This window comes from Dermacentor variabilis, chromosome 4 (genome assembly GCF_050947875.1).
Source record: "Dermacentor variabilis isolate Ectoservices chromosome 4, ASM5094787v1, whole genome shotgun sequence".
In the NCBI taxonomy this organism is placed as follows: Eukaryota; Metazoa; Arthropoda; class Arachnida; order Ixodida; family Ixodidae; genus Dermacentor; species Dermacentor variabilis.
The window spans coordinates 83,729,982-83,751,110 of record NC_134571.1 but is presented as its reverse complement, the minus strand read 5'-3'; the positions used below and the strand labels follow the sequence as shown (position 1 = coordinate 83,751,110).

The 21,129-nt window shown below is 43.4% G+C and overlaps 1 protein-coding gene across 1 annotated transcript in view; it reads left to right on the top strand.

The window, feature by feature from the left end:
• Window positions 1–21,129, top strand: part of LOC142579442 (uncharacterized) — a 31,383-nt gene that overhangs the window by 4,391 nt on the left and 5,863 nt on the right. Inside the window, exons 4-5 of the mRNA XM_075689607.1 lie at window positions 410–901; window positions 13,707–14,158. Coding sequence (XP_075545722.1) covers window positions 410–901; window positions 13,707–14,158 — 944 coding nt within the window. The remainder of the gene's footprint in view (window positions 1–409; window positions 902–13,706; window positions 14,159–21,129) is intronic.

Genomic DNA, 21,129 nt, shown 5'->3' with positions numbered 1-21,129 from the left:
TTTACGAAAAATAAACTCTGTTCGTGAAAAAGCTTTAAGTGCAGAATGCCGTATACTAGAGGGGTACTTGCTTCGAGTAAGTTTCTTATGACAAGCTCCTGAAGCAGACGAAATTGGCAAAAGTAAACTTACTGATAAAGTCACAGTAATTAAAAAACAGTTTGTTGCTTGTTAGTATCCGCTGTTCCAAATTTGCTGCTGCTTGTGTTGTTGCATCTAAAGGTAAACCTTCGTTAAGAAATTGCATATGTATCCCATGAAACAGGCATGCTCAGGAAAAAATTAAAAAAAATGCATGCTATCCCACTGCTTCCTTTCTCTTATAATGTCTGTGAAATATTTACAAATTTTTCAGTTCACTGTTTGGCAGGTATGTAACATTATGCCTTTGCCTTATTATGTTGCTCAGCCTCAAGTTAATGGGAGACACCATACCACTCATACAGACATCTTACGATGACGAGCTGGTGGAATACGAGAGCAATTTTGGAGATGACTGGAACGATAACTGTGGATCAGATGCGGAGGTCGAGGCACAGCAGGAGCTGTGCTACCTGGAGCCCGATGAAGACTTTTCTATGAGGCTACGGGGCCAGCTGCTGTCAGAAGGTGGCTCATTAACCTCGATGGAACCACCACACCTGCCACAGTCACCAGAAAAGCCAAAGAAGAAGAAGAAAAGTGTTGGTAAAGAGAAGCAGGCCAGTGTGCGTGCCAGTCAGTCGAGTGACACGGCAGTAAGCCAGAATTCTGAGTTTTCGGCTCCTGCCCTTTCTGACTCTGGAAAAATGAAAGCCAAGAAAAGAAAACGAAAATGTGATGATGATGGTGATGATGACGCCCCTACAGCTAAGAAGCGAAAAGAAGAGAAGAGAAAGGGAGAAAAAGAGGTGAACGAAAGGTAATTCATACTTCGTTTATTTCGAGCAGCCTTGCTACATTGAAGAATGGTAAAGCGGGCAAGCGTGATGTGATCCACTGTAAGCAGTGCAGGGGCAAAGGAGATTGACAAAGAAGTGCTTCTTCTTGGTTACCGTCATCAATTTGCATGCTGCTTACAATAGCTACTACAGTTTATTTGTTGCATGGTTTTATGTGGTAGTGAAGTGTGAAGCTTCTATGTCGTAGCATTAACAACAACGCTTGAGCTCTGAGTTTGTGCATGCTTTCCATGGAAGATTTCCCTGCATATAAGGGCAATGGTTTTGACTAGTTGGTTTTCCATAACGTTAAGTGGTGCAGCACGAAGCAGGACAGAGGGACACGGAAATGACAAGCGCTTATTGCCATCTGAAATTTTATTGTTTGATACAGAAGTTTACATAGAAAAAACATAAAATGTGAAAATGCGACATAAAACAGAAATACGAAATAAAATTTTAAGTGGTTATATGATGTCTTAGGATACGATTAATCTTGGGTGTATAATTACATGACTGTTGCTTTGTGGTTTAAGGTAGTTATGTATGCTTAAAAGTGCTAAAGTAAAGTCACAAAAACTAGCTACCTTAACGTCATTGTACAGGAATACAGAAATACAGTTGCGCAGCAGCAGTGCGAACAGAACGGGCAGAACACAACTCGGAACACAGTCGAAAAGTAGCATGGATGTACCAGAACAGCAACAGTGTTTTGCACTCTGTTCAGGTATAGTAGGAATGTTCAGTGTGTCTTGTGCAAAAATGTGTCATTTGAAGGCAAAATATTGTCACTTCATTGTAGCAGTGTGTTTCATTACCAAACAATAGGCCCATCACCAATAGGCAGAAAGATTTGATTTTCCTAGGAGGGGGGGGGGGAGGGGCGGAAGGTGACCAGGTTTCTGAACCCCATATATATAGAAAACGTTTCATAACAGTTGCACTTGAAGAAACTTTGTGTGACCTCGAAGAATTGTTCACTGAAGTGACGGCCTTATATGAGTATATACAAGACCTCATAATATAGGAGACAGTGCAGTTTCACAGCCCGAATCCTCTTGCACCACCAAGATTCTGGCGTCTCTCGGTGGTGTAATCTTCCTTCGTGAAGTTGTTTTATACTTCGCTATCACTAATACTGCTTCTCCTTTCCGGAGAAACTGCAGCATCTCTCTCTCTCTCTCTCTTTTTTTTCTGCGAGTCCGAGCATAATTAGAAAAAAGGCACAGCGCTGTGTGCATGTTGCTCTCTCATGTCCCTGTCATTTTCGCGCTGTGTCCTTAGCGTGCGCAAGCTTCCACGCTAAGTCAGAGTATAAGTACTGCTGCGCACAACTGTTCATTCTGATTCCGAGTGAATCTGGCTTGGCCTAATTTTGGTTACTGAGTGAATTATACAGGTTGTCCCACCTATTATACCGCAAGACTTAAAGAAGGACCAATTGCTTTACTAGAAGACCTAGTGCATACTGTTTCCAGTACGGTGGAGTAGCCACCAGTAATTTGTTCGTTACTGAGATTTACTGAGGTAATTATAATTCATTATCTAGCTCGAGAAGTACTGTCGTAATTATGAAAGTATCAATGAGGCATTTGTAGGCACACCAAATGACATCTAACTGCACTGTTTTCAGCTATGTACTTATTGCATACAATTTTTTCCGTCTAGTAAAGAAACCTCACAAAACATGAAAAATATCACATGACAGTGCTCCCACCCACATCATAAATCAGTGCCCTTAAATAAGCTGATTGAAAGCAACTGCTTTGCCTGTCGCGAACCCGAAGAGACAGCGCATCACTCTGATAATGGTATGGAAGGAGCACTAACAGAAGGTTTCGTGGCTTCGTGGCTATTTCTTCCTCTCATTTCCGCGTGACACTTATTATCCGTCTCTCAATGCCAACTGATAATATTGATAACAAAAGCCTTTCACAACGTGGCCGAAGTGGCGCTCTGACCATGCATGAAGCGCGAAAAGCAATGCAGTAGGCATAGAATGTTTCAAAATCCTGGCTCTGCTCACACTGCACTGAAAGAGTGTGCATGCAGCTATATTTTGCGCCAGAAACTTGCTTCGGACCAAAGCCAAATTAAAGTGACGGTTTTATTTTTCATTAGAATGTATACCTGCTGCTAAAACAGGGTTGTGTCAAAAAAATAAAAATAAAATTAAAGCGAGGTAGACAGACTGGGAAGTGACTCATGTGTAGAGAAAAGGCAAAACCAATGTGCTCAAGAAAGTGAATGCACAATTTCTAAATAAGCCAAACTGCGCACGCGCGCACGCATGCATGCACGCATGCACGCACAAAAAAAGAAGAAAAACAACAACCACCACGCAGAATCTTCTCTGGGATTTTTCTGATCTGAATGATGCATAAGCATTCCATAATACTGATGCGATGTTTCGTAGTAGTATGCTCGTGTGTTCTGCATAATTACAAGAACGACTGCGAAAGAACACTGAAATGGAGAAGCGTGGTTGCAACACTGAACTGTTAAGTGAGACCTGCACGAGACAACATAAAAGAGGCGAGTAGAAGCACTGTTCACTGGTGTTATAGATAGCCCGCAGCTGATGTTAACGTGGGATGAAATGACCAGGGAGATGTAGCAAATGAAGGAAATATATGCAACATTTATTAGGTGCACTGAACCATTATGAACTGCGATCAATCGTGCTCTAGCGGCGGCTACGTCTAGCATGGCGGCACAGCCCATATCTTGAAAGCGGTCTGCAAAAGTGGCAAAGTGCGGGACGTGCTGAAAGCTCCGTGAGTGCTGTGTTCTCGCCAATTAGTTGGCATTGAAAAGAGAGGCAGCACATCGGTGAATTCGCTCGCTGCTGCAGGTGCTATGTTGAAAGCGATCATCTTACGGGATGCACGGTTTTTCCGTTGGGTAAGCATAGAAATGCTTATGCATTTGTAACCATCAAATTTCAGTGTGCCTTTAATATCTATGAATTCGTAAGCGCTGTTGAACACCAGTTGCTGCCTAGAGGACGTGTTCAAAAAGGTTTCCTTCTGCAGCTACGCAGTACTGAGTACGCTTTATCATATCTTCTGTGGCTTTCTTGATGGCCGACGCTAGAATTCTATTGCAGACAGCCATTAGCCTTTCTTTGAGCTGATCTGATGTCCGTCTTGATCATGTAAACACAATCTTTCGCATAACCCCAAAGAAAGAAACCGAATGGAGAGAGGTCAGGTGTCCTAGCCGGCCAATTGAGAGGCCCGTGCCTTCCAATCTATTGTGCATGAAAAGTCGCATCCAGCCAGTTTTGTGCTCCACTGCTGCTGTATGCTGGCACCCCATCTTGCTGATACCACAGAAGTGGATAACATGACAGCAGGACTTCACTGAGAAACTCATCCACCACTTCTTTTCATTTCATGTCATTTCATTTATTTACCCTAAGGGCCCAGAATAGGGCATTACATAGGGGGGCATAACAACAACAAGAAACTTCAAGGGGGCTTGTAAGAATGAAGGTCAAAACACAAAATGATGAACATAAGGATTTTGTCCATGTAACGCTTTCCAGTCATCTTGTGATCGAAGAAGAGCATAGCACCGGCATTAATTTCGAACCACACATTGAACGACCGCTGGTACAGGTGCCGAGTGTGCTTTACCCAGTGTGGATTGGAGTCACTCCAATAGTGTGCATTATGCAAATTTACCTGGTTGTTTCTGCAAAAATTTGCTTCATCTGTGGACATGATGTTGCTCAAAATGTTTGGTGGCTCGTCGGCTTTTGTGAGGTGCCAATTCAAGAAATCTAGATGATTCTGCAGGTCCCTATCTTCCATGCATTATTGTGGTTTAAGGTGGTACGGGAAAAAGCCAAGTCATTTAGAATCTTCCAAACTAATGACTTGGAAATTGGGACCTGGGTGGCCACGTCCCACACGATAGCATGAGGGTTTGAGGCCATAAATGCTAGGACATCCGTGTGTAGGCTAGGACTCAAAAATGGAGTCCTCTGCCGCTCTTTCTGGCAGCTGCTGGTCTGTCTCAGGTTTTAATAATTTCTGATGATATTCGACGCGTTTGGTGTACTGCCATCCTTCCATGACTGATAAATATTTGCAGCATTCCTCTCGTTGCCATTTGCAGCTCCCAAGGCAAGGATCATGTTTTTCTTGTGCTCATTAGAGGAAGATATGGCGATTGGGACGAAACACACTTTAAACCTTCACACTGACATTGTCAATTCGCTTTTGGGGTTATAGGTGTTGTGGAAAAAAAAAAGAAAGAAAAAAAAACACCGTGCATTTTATCAACGCTAGGACATCTATCACAGCTTGTTTCCAACTAACACCAAACGCGACATGTTACTTCAGCCGGGACACAGCAGATAAGGAACTAGCTCGATCACAATGCTTTTATTTCCTTCATTTTGTTCTGGCTAACTCAGAGAAAGCTTGTTTGAGGGCACTGCTTTATGATGCAGGTGGGAGCACAGTCACGTGATATTTTTCATATTTTGCGGGGTTTATTTATCAGTCAGAAAAAAATTAGTACACAATTAGTATGTCGCTGAAAATACCGCTATCAGATGTCCCTTGGCTGTGCCTACAAATGCCTCATTGACAATTTGATAATTAGGATAGTATCTTGAGTTAGATAACTAATTACAATAACCTAATTAAATCTCAGCAATAAAAAAGCTTACTGCTAGCCACTCCACTGTACCGGAAACAATATGCACTAGGTTTTCTTCGGGTATTGCAATTGCTATTTTTAAAAATCTGGGTGCATGATAGTTAATTGGGACACCCTGTATATATTTATGATCTCTGCATGCAAGTGACGATGTTTCCATCCCTAACAAATGTTGTCAATTATTAGAAGAGTTTTTTTTTTTCATGAATCATCAGCAGTGCTTACTGGAAAGAGAAGCAATACTGTGACACATATCACTCACGTGCATTTCACACGCCATTGATAAAAAAGTCTGCCGAAGGGGCATTGAAGTCTGCAGGTTTTTTTCATGGTCAAAAAAGCACGCAAAGCAATTTGAAGCGAGGTGAACATACAGCAACATATTCATTCTCTAGGCATACGCTATCCATACTTTTAGAAATAATTTCTAATTGGCTACCTGCTTCTTTCAGAAATGTAATAAACTTCGTCCTGTGTGTATACTTGAATAAATAGTATATGTGCATGGTATTTACAGTTAAAATTTAAACAATGTTGAAGTGAGAAAATATGGATGAGGCAGCCGCTGCTAGTGCATCTAATGAGCTTGGCCTCCTGTTGTCAGGATTTGCACAAATAAAGTGAAAGTATGAATTAAAAGTCATGCACGTCCGCACCAACAATGATGCAGTAAGCTATTAGCCACAATAAAATTTTAGGTGAGAAGGTTGAGTCAAATCAATAGAAACGTCAAATGATGTGGGTGACAAAGCTCTGGCAATTACATTTTAGGTGTGTGTGTGAGGGGGGGGGGGGGGGGGCTCTGCCCCCTCCGGAAAACTCTGGACCGGGCTCGGGGCTCCGAAGTCGGTGCCTGTGTCATCACCCACAGCGAAGCGCTGCTGTGTACATTTCAATGCATGCCGTTGACTGCCCATCCACACTAACGCGGTGACGGTGCTACCAGCTGTAGCCCAATCTCGTGGCCAATACTCTTAGACATCATGTCCATCCTTGTTTGACTTAAAGGAAGTGGGCTGTACCTCTTGGCTCTTCGCTTGAATACATTATAGTAAAATTGAGAGTTAAGTTAGTTGGTATGAACTTGTGATTTCATGACAGGTGCTTAAATGGGAACGCAAGGGAGACAAACAAACTTCATGAGGACTGGCTATCGCTTGTAAAACAGATAATTATGAGGAGGACATGAAAAATGGTATGTAAGACAGACTCAACTAGCTCGTTGAATGTTGTGTTTGAGCATTTTGTGGAATTGCTTGAGCCCTAGTTCTTATATTTGGCAGACAGGTCGTTACATATTTTTTTAAAGCAGCACGAATGGTTGTTGACTGGTAGGACACCCTCAAACCTGTTATTGCATTGTTGAGAGTGCAAAACTCCCCCTATGAAATATCAAGGAACCGTATTGGAGGATGGAGGTGCGAGTTACAGAAAAAGTCTGCCTCCACCATAACTCTAATGGCACAGAAGTCGAGCTTCGATACCTCGCAAGGATGAGTTGTCATATTTAAACTGCTGTCTTCAACAAAGGGAATTGACAAGTCCATAAGTTGTGTTGGTGATGCCATAATGAGAGTGGGCATAGATATAATTAATTTCCTTGTATATTGTAACATCTTGTATGATAATTGACTTTTATGTTATCTGTGGGTCTTCGAATAGCGAAATTTTCAAAACAATTTGAATACAAATATTGAAAAAGTTCTGAGTAGACATAATGCTTATAAAACTGGCAACTCTCTTTATGAAGTGTCTATCGACTACAAGGGTTCCAAAAAACTGGAAGAATGCAAACATTATAGTAATCCACAAAAAGGGAGACATTAAAGATTTGAAAAATTATAGGCCCATTAGCTTATTCCCAGTATTATTTAGAATATTTACCAAAATAATCTCCAATAGAATAAGGGCAACACTGGAATTTAGTCAATCAAGGGAACAGGCTGGTTTCAAGAAGGGATACTCTACAATGGATCATATCCATGTCATCAATCAGGTTATCGAGAAATCCGCAGACTACAATAAGCCTCTCTATATGGCTTTCATAGATTACGAAAAGGCATTTGATTCAGTAGAGATACCAGCAGTCATAGAGATGTTACATAATCAGGGAGTACACACCGCTTACATAAATACCTTGGAAAATATCTACAAAGGTTCCACAGCTACCTTAACTCTACACAAGAAAAGTAGGAAGATGCCTATGAATAAAGGGGTCAGACATGGAGACACAATCTCTCCAATGCTATTCACTGCGTGCTTGGAAGAAGTATTCAAGCTATTAAACTGGGAAGGCTTAGGAGTGAGGATCGATGGCGAATATCTCAGCAACCTTTGGTTTGCTGATGACATTGTTCTATTCAGCAACAATGCAGACGAGTTACAACAAATGATTGAGGACCTTAACAGAGAGAGTGTAAGAGTGGGGTTGAGGATTAATATGCAGAAGACAAAGATAATGATGAATAACCGGGCAAGGGAACAGGAGTTCAGGATCGCGAGTCAGCCTCTAGAGTTTGTGAAGGAGTATGTTTACATAGGTCAATTAATCACAGGGAACCCTGATCATGAGAAGGAAATTCATAGAAGAATAAAAATGGGTTGGATCATATACGGCAGACATTGTCAGCTCCTGACTGGGAGCTTACCATTATCACTGAAAAGGGAAGTGTACAGTCAGTGCATTTTACCAGTGCTGACATATGGGGCAGAGGCTTGGAGGCTGACAAAGAAGCTTGAGAACAAGTTAAGGACTGTGCAAAGAGCAATGAAACGAAGAGTGCTAGGCACAATGTTAAGAGACAGAAAGAGAACGGTTTGGATCAGACAGCAAATGAGTATAGCCAATATTCTAATTGACATTAAGAGGAAAAAATGGAGCTGGGCAGGTCATGTAATGCATAGGTTAGATAACCGGTGGACCATTAGGGTTACAGGATGGGTGCTAAAAGAAGGAAAGCGCAGTCGAAGACGGCAGAAGACTAGGTGCGATGATGAACTTAAGAAATTTGCAGGTGCTAGTTGGAATTGGTTGACGCAGGACAGGGGTAATTGGAGATCGCAGGGAGAGGCCTTCGTCCTGCAGTGGACATAAAATAGGCTGCTGCTGGTGGTGGTGGTGGTGGTGGTGGTGGTGGTGGTGGTGATGATGATGATGATGATGATGATGATGATGATGATGATGATGATGATGATTTAAAAAGAAATCGCCTTCAAGTAATAAATGTTGAATATTTTCTCATTTCTAAAGAGTGAAAAAGAAAGGTTTATTCTCATTATTTTATTCAGTATGCATGTAGTGACATTTGTAATTGGAACACCGGTCAAATGACAAACTTGTAAATGAGAAACGAATGTTTTCAGTTATCTGACTCAACATGACAATGGAAGTAACGGAACATGAGAACAGCAGATCACCAGACACATATATAATGTAGCATTCATTGAAGTAAAGAGGTGTGATACCACAGTACTGCGCATTGTGTTAAAAGGATGCAGATGTGGTGAGACCAGGTAAATAATTAATTGGCTTGCCTAAATTGAGACAACAAATCTGTGCAGAAACAGCACAAATATTCTGGACGCAAGAAAGGGACAGACATTGGTGCTGATGTCTATCGCTTTCTTAAGTCCGTTTTTTTTTTGCACTCAGATCATGAACCAACCAGCCCAAATGCATACGCTCCTACAACAAATTTGTGTTTTGCCTTGCTAAAAAATGATTGATTCTTATTGAGTGCCTGGAAATTGTTGAGCAGAAGTGACCTGCCTGTATGTTCGCTCATTAACTGGTACCTCTGTGCCACAACTGTAGCTCTCCATCTGCATATAATAACTCATAGGAGTTCTAACTTGCGTCGGTCTCTCTCCCTTGAGACTATAGTAAGTGTTGTCAGCCCTTGCATTCAAACAAAAACGAATATTTTATGCTTTCTAGTGGAAAATTTCAGTATCGAATAACAAGGGACTGTTTTATTTGCATGTGAAGGCTTAAATATGTACACACGCTTAACGTTATCCTTACTGTTTCCTAGGTGTCAGTGTTCCTCTGCCTGCTGTTTAAGGTGCCCTGATACACTTTTCTAGCTAATCATAGAGTGGCCTCACTATCGAAGGATGTCACCTCACGAATCTCATGCTGCAAAATCTTTTCTAATCCTTCAGCTATAAGCAGAGTTATCACATGGATGTGCAGCTTTCTCTCTCTTTTTGTCTCTGTTAGTGCGCTGGAAGCTACAGAGGGTAAAAGCCAAGGAAGGCAAAGCCCTGCTCAGAAGTCGAGTGTCTTGGTGGCAAGAGAGCTCGTTACGGCACTCCGTGGTAGCCGTGGTAGACGAGGCTACACAGAATGCCGCTGCTATCTCAGGAGGCCACACACAGCAGGCACAGCTATGCGCAACTATTGTGCGTAGACCAGCAGTGCAAAGATGAAATGATTTTTCTGTCTTTTTTGAGATCACAGGCATATATACATTTCATTTTTTTATGGCAACCCAGAGTTAGCAATTAAAGTTTTACTGGGAATGTTCTTATGATGGCGAAATCAGCCAGTAGCTGTTGGTGGGTCCAGCTGCTTGTTGTGCTGCTGCATGATGACATTGTGGAACCGAGAGCGAGTGACCTTTGCTGTTTTTGACACGGGATTGTAAATTCCCTGTTGCATGAAATGCAATAATATTTGACTCACATGTTCACATGTTCAATTGTACAGATGAGTAACTTTTTATTACTATGTTCAAAAAGTGTTTCAGGGTCGCTTTAACATGATTGCTGCATGCGAAAAGCAATACTGCAATGCTTCCTTTCCTTCTTCTTTTTTTCTTTGTGCTGAGGCATACATTAAACACTTGGAGCACTCGCAACAAATTATTGAAAACCTTAGCCGGCAAAGTGTAAGAGTTAGCTAGTCGACCTCTAGAATCTGTGCAAGAGTATGTTTATATCGGCCAAATATTCACACGGGACCTTGATCACCAGAAGGAAACTTACAGAAGAATAAAAATGGGTTGGAGTGCATATGGCAGGCATTACTAAGCCATGACTGGCAGTTTAATCCCTGAAAAGGAAAGTACAATCATTCTACCAGTATTAACATATGGGGCAGGAACTTCGAGGTTAACAAAGAAGCTTGAGAAGAAGTTTAGGACTGGCGCAACGAGCAGTGGAATGAAAAATGATAGACATAACATTAAGAGGCAGGAAGACAGCAGTGACAATTAAAACGGCAAATGGGGGTAGACGATGCTGTAGTTGAGAAATAATTAGAGCTGGGCAGGTTATGTAATGCATAGGGCAGATAACTGGTGGTCTATTAGAGTTACAGAAAGGGTGCCAGAAGAAGAGAAGTGCTGTCAAGGATGGCAGAGAACTAAGTGGTCTGATGAAAATAGGAAATTTGCAAGCATAAGATTGGGTCAGCTGGCGCAAGACAGGTGCAACTGGATATTGCTGGGAAAGGCTTTCGTTTTGCCGTGGGCATAAATAGGCTCATAAGAGAGAAAAAGGCTCAGTGGCAGGATGGCTTGAGAGTGACTGCTGCCTGCCACTCCAAGCTGGGCTATACTGGAGAACAGAAATGCAGGGAAATGCGGAAGGAAACGAGAGATGACGAAATGACTGTGCGTTCTAGAGTGCTCACTCCAGGCAACTTCTATTTCAAGCAATAAAAGCAGGGTGCTCATAATATACTTGGCTGGTCATTCTTTAGCACTTGCCTCTGGATCTGAGCATTCTGAGGTGCTCTTGACATTACACCGCCAGAGCGGTTAGCGGGATCTTGGGGTTTACGTTCACGTGGCTGCATCGTGTGCTCCTGTGCCATCAAGTTACATAAACATTGCTACAGGGAACTCTCCTGCTACAATCCTTCAGCTACATTATGGGAATGATGTGTAGTACATGGATTTGTGTAATCTTTGTGCTTGTGGCTTCAGACATCTTTTGGCATTGTTTGCCGCACTTTATCATTCTCCATTTCCCAGAGATAGTATCTTTCTGAATCAATGGAGGCAACAAGTTTCTGCATGCGTGCATTGTCATTGTGAATTATAGCATCATATTTAATTCGATATTTTTAAGAAATTACCAGTTTACAGAGTCACGAAGTCCATGTGCTACGCACCATTTCCACGCCAGCTGAGTCGCCATGCTTGCATTTCCTATAGGCACTAGCACCAGAGTCCTCTCTGGAAATTTAGGTAACTAGTTTAGGAAACTCTAAGCATGTGCCTGCTTATGCTGTTTTATATTTTTCTTTCGGCGGCTATCTTATCTTGTGTCTCTTGTGCTATCCTTGACTTTGGTCTGACGTGTGCTGCTTGTGCCCAGAAAAGCCACACATGCCCAGAAAAGCCTGTTTGAGTGTTTTGGTGCTTCCCTTGCTTTGTTTTCAGCCTGCTCATCTGGTGGCTTGCATCATCTTTGGTGCAGTTTTGGCTCAGAACTGGAAGTATCTCACAACTCCATTTTTCTACTTCCCTTCTCTCGCTGCTGTGAGGCTGCGGCACACATTCTACTTGCATGATCTCTCTCATTTTCATAGTGAATGCAAGAAATGCAAACTACAGTCCGTAGGAGCAAGGCAACCAGTCGGGTGTGCCATTAATGCCTGTCATGTGGACAGTTGGTTCAGTTATGCAAATGACTTGTGTTTAGTACAAACAGAAGGCTTCTTGGTGTTTTCATCAAACGCTAAAGTTCTGTTCAAGGAATTTCTGACCATTTGCAGTCTGCCAAACTGACTAAGCTATATATATATATATATATATATATATATATATATATATATATATATATATATATATATATATAATGTGTGTGTTGTTTTGGAAACATGTTCCTGTAAACAGTGTGGAAGCAGGAGGGGTAACTAAACAATGCATCATTAGAGCAAAAGCGCCACATTAAAGGGTCTCGAACCACTTCTCTGGCTTGGTGAAATAACATAGCCTGCGGGCAGCATACGCTGCTGTGAACATCTCAGCCAAGTTTTGCTGTCGTACGCGGTGTGTGGAGCTCACAAGCAGATCGCAAAGTCATCTTTCTCTTAAACGGTCTCTTTTCAACAGAAGGCCTTGTCCTCACTGTCTTCTAGATGCACTATTTTGGTATCGGATGCACTATTTCGTCATTCCCTTAGACGGCTGCTATTGGCTGATAGCTGACGTCAAGCTGTGGTCAGCTACATGGTGTAGATACCGTGGCTGCCTCGGGGTGCCGCCACGGGTGTGCCACTGGCTAAGTGCACTGCGACTTGCTGAGGACAATCGCATTTGGCTTATGTTTAGTGCGTCACAGGAACCAAAGGCGGAAGTCATGGTGCCTATGTTAACATTCAAAATAAAATTTGAACTGCGCGCCACGGTGACATTTAGAAGGTGACATGTAGTTGAGGGCATGTCCCACTGCACCGTAGCCTTCACAGTCCAAGGCACTGGAGAAGGAACGGGAGCACAGCGGAGGCCTTGTTTGAGTGCCAATAACTCCGCTTCTGTTGAATGCATTGAAGTATTTTTTGTGGCAAAGTATTTCTAAAATAGCCTATTTTCACTTCAAATGCCTTTTCCACTTCATTAATAAGTGGTTCAGGGCACCTTTAAATGTGGTCTTTGTGAGGAACCAGAAGGTGGCTGGCATCCTTCATTATAAAGGATAGCCTTTTCTTAGATCCTCACATCGAGATAAAATGTCTCCACACTCGCAAAATGAGGGAACAGAGCCAGCACGTCACAATATTTAGGGAGCAGAATGTCAAACAGAAGTTGTAGATTTTTCGCTATTGGAAATCTTTTTTTTACTTTCAGTTTGTCTTCACATTCAAGAAAAGCACCCTACTTTCTTACTTTTATACCAACTGCATTTCCACTTTTCTTAAATGGTTAACATTTCATTTCGTAATCATTATCTCACTCATCCAACCTAATTTGAAATGAGTGATGTTCAAAGAAACTTTGAGACTTGAAGTGACCAGCAGTGGCCGTACAAAGGATGCCACAGGCTGGCTGTGTCACATGAGGCCTTGTGGTCTCACTTTAGCAAAAGTGCTAGTCAACTGTAATTTGCAGCAGTGCTACCTTATGCTTTTGTTTTTAACGTCTTCAATTTTACTTGCAGGAAGAAAGAGAAGAGGCAAAGAAAGAAAGAAAAATCGCTGAAGATGGACACTGAAGACAATGCCAGCAGTACCGTTTCATATTCCAGTGACCGTCTGTCAGCTTCTGAAAGTGCTTTCATCGAAGACATTATCAAGAAGAAAAAGAAAAAGGAGAAAATGCTAAAGGTGGATATTGAAAACATTGGCAGCAGCACAGCCTCGTTCAGCAGCGATCATCTCTCGGCTGCAGCAACAGCTTCGATCCAAGGTATTGCTAAGAAGAAAAAGAAGACTATGAAGATGGAAGTTGAAGACATTGCCAGTGTCACAGCTTCAATTTGCAGTGACCGTCTCTCAACTGCTGAAACAGCCTCCATCCAAGACACTGCTGAGCCTGTTACCATAGAGCACGAGTTGACTGTGTCTCCAAAGAAGCATAAAAAGAAGCACAAGAAGAGCAAGGTGGAAAATGGTAAGGTCCCCAACACATTTTGGTCTGGTCCTTAGTGTGGTCCCTTTCTAAGAATAGTCTTGTCTGCACCAGCCAGATGAATAGGGAAAGGCAAGTAGTTCATGTAGGCAAACTTGCAACTTGTATGCGAATGTCATCTCACATTTCACTCATTTTCATTTGGAATCAGTATGACCCACCTCCACGTGCTTGTGATGTTTCTTGAATTCTGTTATGAAAACATACCTGAATGCTGCCAGAGAAAGTTATCCAATTTTCATTGAATTGACGGTTGCCAAGCCTCTATCACTTATCGTTCACAAAATAATAAATGAACTCATTCAATACCGGTTCTCTGGCTATGCCATTCTACTGCTGAGCATGAGGTCATAGATTCTCTTCCTGGCCGCAGTAGGCACATCTATACTCTGTCTCACCAGTCGTTTGCAGTGATTCTAAAGGTACGAGGTGTACACAAGTACTATTCTTGCACAGTGGGATATAGTTCTAGATGTAACTGTCTGAATAATAGCGGGATAATAGAGCTTTGTTTTTGCTTGATGCGTGATACACCACAGCGAAATGTTATGTGTTAAGACGTATCTTGCGAATTCAGCAGCCGCTGAGCAGACGATGCAATGCAGATGAATGCACCTAGAGGGGCACTTGGTCTTCTAACGAAGGGCTAATGAATCTCACAGCTTCTACAGTGCTGCGAACGAATTGTGAGATGGAGTATATACGGGCGTTGATCCAAAATAAACTGCAGCTATCTATTACAACATTCGTCTTAGTTTAGGTGTTCCTTTGGTACATCGCACCCCAAATTAATGATTATAGGCAAATTGACATGGTAACAACTTCAGCACAGGTTGCTACCATAAAGCAACTGCGTTTAGTGTGACATGAACGATTTTATTTATTTTTCTTCTTTTTGCATTTTGGCCGTTGTGGCTCAGTGAAAGTTATTCTTTGGCTTGTTTTGAATGCAATGCAGTTGATCTTTACTGATAAATAGTTAACTTTGCCCGAACAGGCACCATCAAAATTTACAGCATCATGACTGGATTTTCATAAGTTGCATCAAAGTCCATGATGACCCTCCTCCTTGGCTTATTGTCACAATTTGGTAATAGCCTTGACTGCATGGTGTGAATAAAAATTTTGCTCTTTACTTGCAGGTTTGTTTGCAGAGAAAGAACATTTCATGGCAAAAATAGTTTTTGCACTAGAAGATGCGGACAAAGGAAAATGATTTTTGCAATGCATAACCAACTCACCTAGATATCATAACTTCATGCCTATCAAATATAGAAAGTTTCGCGAAAGGGACATAGTCTTTCCCGTGTAGTCATGGCATAAAATGGTCAGAAGCTGTGTTCGTGGCCCCTTTAAGTACTAATTCTGAAAAGCAGTGCAATAAATATGCAAATAGACTTTTATTTTGCAATAAGTTGTTTTTGGGAGAGGTGTTGTAATCCTCGATAAGATCTTAAACTAAGCTTGTATTTTTTTTTTGCTTTGTTAGGTAGCTGTTGACATCATAGTTACAGCATGCAGCCTCAATATCTGAGAGGTGCAACAAATAATTAATTTCATTGCCTTTAATGCAGCCTGCTAAAGAGCGGCCTGCCTAGTGCAGCGCAACTTCAAAAATGATCTAGGAGGCTGATTAGGTACACTGTGGAAATTGAGGGTTGTACTGTGTAGTCACATTGTACCACATGGCGCTTACCTCAGCACCCGTCAGCCTAGAGCAGTAGTTGACGACTACACAGCAAGCAAAGCTTGCTTTGTGTTGGCAGTTGGTTCTTCCATACTTTGTCATTCTGTGCTTCTATGCATTTGGTACTTCAACGTGTTGTTTTCACTGGCTTTACTCAACAATAAAATAACAAAAACATAGACGTTTCGCCACCTATTGACATTGAAGTATGAGTTCCCCTGGCTTTTGGAACATTTTTTTCATGCATTTGGTGCAAGTTTAGCCTGGTTTCATGTTGATCTGAAAACATAGGGCGTCATGCTTTCTCACTCTTATCCTGTCAACATCTCAGTGCATTGGCTGCTGGTGTGGACCATCATTCTGTAAAAGAGTGTAAAACTGGGAAAGTTGGTTCTTCATAGTGAAAGCAGCGTAGAAATAAGGGCAACACAAGACAGAGAAATACACAGGGCAGGCGCTGAACTAACGACTGATGGGTTTATAGCACACAGGAAAGAATAAATGCAAAGTCCATCTGCATGCGCACTCTCATGCTACTGGTATTTGCCACATCTTTTGAGGAGGTGGATTTCACAATTGTGAAGGTTGATAGATGGGACTGATAGATGGTATTTATTTATCTGGAGAGCTTCAATGATTTTATGTGCTTTCTGATCCACGTGCCTGAAGATGACATGTTTTCTTTCAAAAAATGGTTTACAGCCACATGAATGGCAATGCGCTGGCAGATGTGATGCAGGTGTGTCTTTTAAATTGTTGTGTTGGCATAACCTTTCGTTAAGGCAGGCCATTATACATTCTTCCACACAATTGTGGAATGTTATAAACAACACCACAAGCGCAGGAAACAAATCGATTACTATGGTTAACAGACATGACATGACATGAACTTTGAGTACTGAGGAACTGAGATCTAGGGAAGCATCCACCCACGATGGGACAGGGAGACAAAGTCCCGCCACAATGTCGTGGGCCCTCTGGACAGCCTGGAGTTTAATGTGAAGATTGCTGCTCTTGAGGGATTCCTACCATTGCTCTTTCATGATGGGTGGAGATGCACCAAGGGCTGGGCACAGCCAGAGCATGTGATCAAAAGAGCATGAGGTATGACCACATCTGGGGCATGACTGTGAGTGGTTAGGGTCTATCCTGTCAAGGGACTGAGGAGTGAGATACGAACGGGTTTGCAAAAGTCTGAGTGTGCTAGCCTGAGGCTTGGTCAATTTGGAGTGAAGGGGCAGAAATTACCTCCTGCCCCGATGATAATGGGAGACAATTTCATGGAAAGTACATAATGGATCTTTGTGAATGTTGACCTCCTTCCAAGCCTGGCTATTCGTGACAATGCGGTATGCGAAATCGCGCGCTGTCCGGTGGGCCTGCTCGTTAGGATTACATCCAAGCAGGTTAACTGAGCCATCGAGATGGGCTGGGAACCACGAGATGTGGTATCCTCCTTCGCTGCTCTCCCGAGTGCTTTGTTCACAATATTATTCGCCTTTTCAGACATGAGGCTGATCGAGAAGGATCTAGCCGCCTTGTGCGAGTCCGAGAATATGACAAGGGAACTTTTGCGCTGTGAAAAGCCAGAGCGATTGCCGCTTCCTCCGCCACATGGGCAAACTTAGTTATATACAGAGGCTGCATTAACCAGGTTGACCCCTGCATCTATAACCGAGACAGCGAACTTATCTCCATTGTCATATCTGGCAGCATCGACAAAAAGGGCACCTAGTTTGTGCTGATTGATCTTTTTAAAGATGGACTAGGCTCATGCGAATCTTCTAGCCTCGTTATGCACTGGGTGGATGTTTCGTGGAACAGGGTCAGCCATGATGAGAGTTCTGGTTTCCCAGGTCAAGCTAACTTTGGTCGCCGGTTTATGTCTGGGTTGGATACCCGCTTCTTCCAAAATCTTGATCCTTGACTTGGTGAATGATAGTGTTGTTATTTGAGCCGTTGTCTGAGCTTCTATTCGCTCATCGATGTTGTTGTGGAGTCCCAGCTCCAGCAGCATCTCGGTGCTTGTGGACTGCGGAAGGCCGAGCACGTGCTTGAGGCCAGTTCTGATTAGGGAATCAAGTTTGACCTTTTCCCCTTACCCGAATTAAGGCACGGCATGATGTAGATAACATGACTTAGGAAGAATGCCTGACAACCTGTGAGCAGATTGTTTTCTTTGAGACCACCTCTTCAGTTTGAGATGCGGACTAGAAATCTTAGGATATTACTAGCCTGTCCAGTGAGCCTGTTGAGGGCCGTCGAGTTACAGCCCTTGGCATCAATGAGGAGACCTAGAATCTTGACCACGTCCTTCCTTGGTATGGGATGTCCATTCCTAGCTTGAATCTCTATCGGCAGAGTTTCCAGAGGCGCAAGGTTTCTGACTCCTTGTCTGGTCTGTCGGTATAACAGCAGCTCTGATTTAGAGGGGGAGGAGAGCTCAAGGCCCGTGTTTGAAAGAAAGTCTTCTATAGCCTCCAATGCGTTTTGCAACGAGTTTTCGAGCATGGCTAACGAGCCGCCCGGCACCCAGATCATGATGTCGTCCGCATAAATGTCATGACCCATGTTCAGAATTGCAGCGAGGCGAGTGGGCATGGCTGTATTAAATAAGAGTGGGGAGAGGATCGAGCCTTGTGGGGTGCCACAGGTGCCTAGCTCGTAGGGTCCTCCCGAGACCGTGCCTAGTCGGAGGTGTGTCTCGGGATCCGCTAGGAAAGATTTGGTGTAGTCATGAAAACGCTGACCAAGGTTAAGAAAGGAAATCTCCGTCAGGATGTGTCTACGCGCAACCCTGTCGAAGGCCTTGGAGAGGTCCAGTGCGAGGATCTCTCGCGCGCCGTGAGTGGTGTTATCAAAGATTGCTCTGTTAAGCAAAAGCATAGCATCCTGTGTGGACAGCGCCTGTTTAAAGCCAATTATGTTGCGTCTAAAGAGCTCCTTGTTCTCAATATCTTCAGTGATCCTGTTATGTATGGCATGCTCCGCAACCTTGGTGTTGCCTGATGTAAGGGAAATAGGCTGCAGGTTGTTTATATGTGGGGGTTTTCCTCGTTTGGGCTTGAGTACCACTTTAATGGTACACCAGTCTACAGGCACCTGTCCAGTTTTCCATACCTCATTGATTTCGGCCGTGACTATCTCGATTGCCCTATCGTCTAGGTTCCTGAAGAGTTTGTTCGTGACTCTATTGAAGAGAACATGTCTGATCTCTGACACGGTGAAGGGTTCGCCTAGATCAGGTGCTGAGAGTCCCATGTAGTTTACGTGCTCTACCAGGTGATCCCCGTCTTTGGCGAGGGGGAAATAAGTATGTGCTAAGTTGTTGGCTAATTCCCTCTCTATGAGACCGATTGCAATTTGCTACTTTATGAGCCCATCCGTCTCGAGGCTAAGGGTTCTCTTAGACTGTTTATTGTTGAGAAGACTTTTCAAAAAGCTCCATTTGCTACCTCTTTGCATATGCCCATCCGTTTCGACACACGTCTCATCCCATTGCTGCTGGGCGAGCTGGGCCGAATAGGACTCAACCTCCTTGTTAAGAAGCGTGATTTTTGCTCTGAGTCTGCGATTAAGCTTCTGGGTCTTCCACCTGGCCGAGAGGGCGTTTTGCCCCCAGAAGGTGAGAGAGTCTCGAGTCCATTTTAGCAACCTCCAGATCTGTAGTGATTTCTTTGGTTGCTCCTTTAACTCCCTTGTTGAGATTCTCTTGCAGATCTACATACATCTCATCTGGCGGGACTGTTTCATTTCTGATTTTTTGAAAAAGGTCCCAGTCCGCATATTCATACCTCGCAGGCGGTCTGGGTTTGACTCGCAACAGAATTTCGAGTATGTGATGGTCACTGCCGAGCCCCTCTTGGAGGTTGTCCCACATGCCTTTGATACCTCAGAGGAAGGTGAGATTGGTAGTCGTATCTCAACTGACCGAGTTACAGGATCTGGTGCGGATCCTTGTATCTGTGACAAGTATTAAGCTGAGCTCTGCTGTGTTGAAGGCCAAGTTCGTCCCTTTTGCACTTTCGTAACCATACCCCCATTCCGTATTGGGGGTATTCATGTCGCCCGCAACAATGAGAGGCGTGTTTCTTGCCAATCTAGACGCCGTGCCTAGTAATGTTTTGAAGTCTCTTTTCCTATCTGATGGTGCATTGTACACATTAAAAATTAAAACCTTAGAATTGCTTGTTCTGTTGGGTATGATTTCTATTAGCTGGGCCTTGAGGCCCGCTTTGTACGCAAGGACCTCATGCTCAACGAACAAGATGTTCTTTCTGATTAGGGTGGCAGTACCTCTGCCCTTTTCTCCCCTGTATGCTACCATGCGGTACCCCGAGAGAGAAATTTCTGCTCCACATTACATTTCCTGTAACAATATAACTTGTGGCTTGTCCTCAATAGGCCTGTTAAGCTGTCCCAGTGGGGCCTTGTGCCTTTAGAAACTTGTGCTGTTCCACTGCCAGATTTTCAGATTGTTCCTATTCGTGTTCACAATTTTGCCTACTGAGGATGATCAAGTAGCCCTTTAGCCCCATCTTTGGGACTTGGATTTGCCTGAGTCTGCACTGTCGACACCATAAGCCTGCCTTGGCTTGGGCCTTCGGTTTCTCTAGTTGAATTAGTCTTGTCTCCATCTTGGAGAGTATTTCCATCATGCGTCCTAGGGTCTTTTCTATGTAAGCTAGCTTGCCTCAGCTCATTGTTTTGGCAGGAGGATCGGCAGCGGAAGCTGGAGCTTCACTCAGCTCTGCCGTCTCATCCTCCTTGTCCATCTTGCTCACCGGTTCTAGGTTGGGAGCTTTATGCTTGGATTTGCCAGCAAACAGGCCTATAGCTTTAATTTCATCCTCATCGCAGTTCAAGATTTGCCCTCTGATGTTATTTAAGGCCTCCTTAAGCTCTGCAAGTTCGCACCTGAGCTGTTCATTTTTCACCTCAAGTGATTGGATTCAGGGATCATTCACTTGCTCTGATTGTGCCTCACCACTTGCTCTTTTGGCAGTTGTAGTCTTCTTTCCCATTGGGGGTGCTGTACCGGAGCCCTTGACTTTGTCAGCCCACGTGGGCCGCTTCATGGGCTGGAAGCAGGACCGGGACCAGGATCTCAATCTGTATAAGCTGGTGTTCCCGCCTTTTCTCGAGCCGGTTCGCCTCCTGTAGCGAGAGCGCTCTCTGGAGCGAGAGCGCCACCTCGATTGTGAGCGGGCTCGCAGGGTAGAGCCACCATATGCGGCCGCAGGTGTCACGAAGCTCTGTGCGTTGG